Raw genomic sequence first — 3547 nt, forward strand, 5'->3', positions numbered from 1 at the left:
AACCAAATTATTATATCATTATCATTAGGTATTACTATTGTCCTCATCAAAATAGTCCCGCTAGTCATGTTTATGTTCCACCTATGCTTTTGGTTTTTTTTTTCTTCAAAATTTCTTTGGTCACGGATGGGATCTCATTAGAGAAGTGAATGCTGATTTTCACATGGAACATCAACGTCGTAGATATACTTCTAGAAACATTAAACTCATCTATATTTCTCTCTTAACGACATTTTCTGTAAATTAAATTGAGGAAGATATGGCTTAAGAAGAGTGCCCAATCTGGCATTTTATATACTAATATATAGTTCACCATAACAAATGTCAAACGACAATACCGTTTTCTTCATAAAATTTTCGTGGGATTTGCCACATTGATTTTTTTAGTTAAAATTGAGGAAAATATGTTCATATAAAGAGGTGCGATCCTACCTAATATAATACGAGAATAATGCTACATATTCAAATGATTTCTCATAAACTGCTGTGATAATCATGTATGTTTCACATATTATTTAATCTAATTAGTTTAAATAATCTCTAATTTAAAATCATCTAATCGCATTAAAACACATTAGCTTGTATAAGGAGTTACATGTAGCATTATTCATAATACAATGGACTATTATTGAACGGCACATGCGTTTTTATGGGATATCAACCTTATAAATGCACCAGCACTCAGTTCATTAACATACCAACAACCAAAAGTATCCAACACTAAGTACTCTTATTGATCTTTTACATGGAGCTCGTCTTCCCCTCTTTCCCAATCCTTCTAATCTTTCTTCTCTTTCTCTTCATGTTGTTGAAAATAATGAAAAGATCCCAAACCAACGACGGAACTTCAAATCTCCCCCCAGGGCCATGGAAATTACCCCTTATTGGAAACTTGCACCAGCTTGTTTCCGCTGAGTCTCTATCTCATTATCGACTAAGAGATTTAGCCAAAAAATATGGACCCCTTATGCACTTACAGCTCGGAGAAATCTCTGTCGTTGTCGTCTCTTCGCCTGAGTTTGCTGAACAGGTGATGAAAACTCATGATGCTAAATTTGCATCAAGGCCTCACAATGAAATCGTACGAATCGCCAGTTATAATTATAGTGATGTGGCCTTTTCACCCTGTGGAGACTATTGGAGAAAACTGAGGAATCTCTATAGGTTGGAACTTTTGAGCCCAAAACAAGTCCAATCTTTTCGATCTTTAAGAGAAGAAGAGATGTCTAGTCTCGTCAACTCAATTGCTTCGAAATCGGGATCGGTGATCAACCTCACAGACAATTTTTTCACATCAACCTATGGAATCACTGCAAGGGCAGCTTTTGGGGGAAAATGCAAAGATAATCAAGTGTTAATACCTGTTGCGACAGAAACTATAAGGTTGATGGCAGGTTTTTATATTGCGGATATGTTTCCTTCAATCAAATTTCTCCAATCGATCAGTGGAACCCGGTCTAAATTAGAGAGACTGCATAAAGAATTAGACAGAATACTTGAAAACATCATCAATGAACATAAGAAGTCAGACAAGATGGAAGAAAATAAAGATCTAGTTGATATTCTCTTGGAATTACAAGGGCGTGATGATCTTCAATTTTGTTTGACTACCGAGGGCATCAAAGCCACTATTTTTGTAAGTATTTTTAATTCTTACATGGAACTATAGTCCGGGTAAATATTTAAAACATTGGTATTATGTACAGCACTTTGTCTACATCCTTAGATAGAACTTTTTATAATTCCCTTTAAAACTGCAAGGTTTTAACTTTCTCAGCATTACTACAAAGTTTTCAAACTATGTGTACGGCTTCTTTGAAAGCATCTAACATGGATAATCAAGCATTTAAATAATGAGCATGTTTGATATAGAATTTGAATATGGTTTTTAGTTTTTGAAAATATAGAGTGCAAAAAATCTTAGAGAAATGTATTTGGTAGAAACGAGCCGAAATGTTTTTAAAAACAATTTGGCAATATAATCCTAAAAGTTAATGTAAAATTACAAAATAATTAAAACTCAGTTTTCATTGTACACTAGTTTTTAATTTAAAATCAACAAAATATCAAAAACGGACGACCCTAGTTTTTTTGTTAAAGTTTCTTTCAGGTGTAAATTTTTTTAGAAAATGAACTCAACTCACTAAACTTCTACAAGTTTCAACTTATTTATCTACAACAAATCCAGGGAAAATAAAATATTTGAAATCTGGCATTTATTTTCTTGGAAAATATATTTTACAAAATCACTCAAGATTTTCCTTAATTCACTGAACTTCTACAACTTTCAACTTAAATCACAAAACTACATCTTTTAACGTTAACGTTTCCATTCTTGGAAAAATCTTTTGCTATAACTGTGATTCCAAATTTTATTTTCTATTTTCCAGGACATTTTCGTGGGTGGCAGTGACACCGTTGCAACAACAATGGATTGGGCAATGTCTGAGTTGATAAAAAATCCTGGATTGATGAAAAGGGTGCAGGATGAGGTGAGGGAAGTCTTCAATAGAAAAGGAAAAGTCGATGAAACAGGCATTAATGAAATGAAATTCTTGAAGCTAGTAATAAAAGAGACTCTGAGATTACATCCTGCTGGTCCTTTTTTACTTCCCAGAGAATCCATAGAGAGATGTGAAATTAAATCATTCAACGTACCTGCCAAAACCAGAGTCCTTGTTAACGCATGGGCGATTGCGAGGGATCCAAAATATTGGTCTGAACCCGAAATCTTCAAACCAGAGAGGTTCCTTGATTTGGATATTGAATATACGGGAACTAATTTTAAGTTCATCCCATTTGGTGCTGGAAGGAGGATGTGCCCAGGAACTTCATATGCTCTCGCCAGCGTCGAGATTGCGCTTGCAATGTTGCTCTACCATTTTGATTGGAAACTTCCCAATGGAATGAAACATGAAGATTTAGACATGACCGAGGCCTTTGGTCTGACAGCTAGGAGAAAAGATGATTTGTGTTTGATTCCCATTCCTTATCATCCATAGCTTCAAATGAAAGCAATTAATGGCTGTTTTGTTTATGACGATATGTTCCACCATTTCGAAATAAGACTATCACTGTGGCATGTTTGTTTAATAAGTCTGAATATGATTTGATTTAGAGTCAATTTTCAGACAGTTTTTAGGTTTGGTTTTTTTTTACTGCATTGTGTGGTTATTTAAAATAAGATTTTCTGGATTGTAAAAGCTATGTATTTTCGTTTATGAATAAATAATATTATGCTACATATTTTAATTTCTTTTTTATGATTTGAAACTTCTATTTACTGTAAAATTTGAAAACAGTTGTACTCTAAATGATAATAATTATAATCAATTGTAATAAGAAATTTTTGATGAATCATTTTCCTAAATGCGCCCATATAAATAATTTACGCACTCGTTCATTGAATGTTTTTACTAGTCAATTATGACCAAACATAAGATTTCGGTAGACATGATTATGTTTTCATGTTAAAATTGGCAAAATATATATTTTTATGTTTCGTTTTGCTCCGAATCTTCAATATGCAATTCCTTTCAGAAGAATT

The 3547-nt window shown here is 33.2% G+C and overlaps 1 protein-coding gene across 1 annotated transcript; it reads left to right on the forward strand.

The window, feature by feature from the left end:
• Positions 1–710: 710 nt before the first annotated feature.
• LOC116112553 (cytochrome P450 71D9-like) lies at positions 711–3256 on the forward strand. Its single transcript, XM_031398677.1, has 2 exons — positions 711–1636; positions 2391–3256. Exons 1-2 carry the CDS (start codon positions 746–748, stop codon positions 3000–3002), a joined length of 1503 nt encoding a protein of 500 aa, XP_031254537.1. The 5' UTR covers positions 711–745; the 3' UTR covers positions 3003–3256.
• Positions 3257–3547: the final 291 nt, after the last annotated feature.

The sequence above is a fragment of the Pistacia vera genome, unplaced genomic scaffold (genome assembly GCF_008641045.1).
Source record: "Pistacia vera cultivar Batoury unplaced genomic scaffold, PisVer_v2 Contig663, whole genome shotgun sequence".
In the NCBI taxonomy this organism is placed as follows: domain Eukaryota; kingdom Viridiplantae; phylum Streptophyta; class Magnoliopsida; order Sapindales; family Anacardiaceae; genus Pistacia; species Pistacia vera.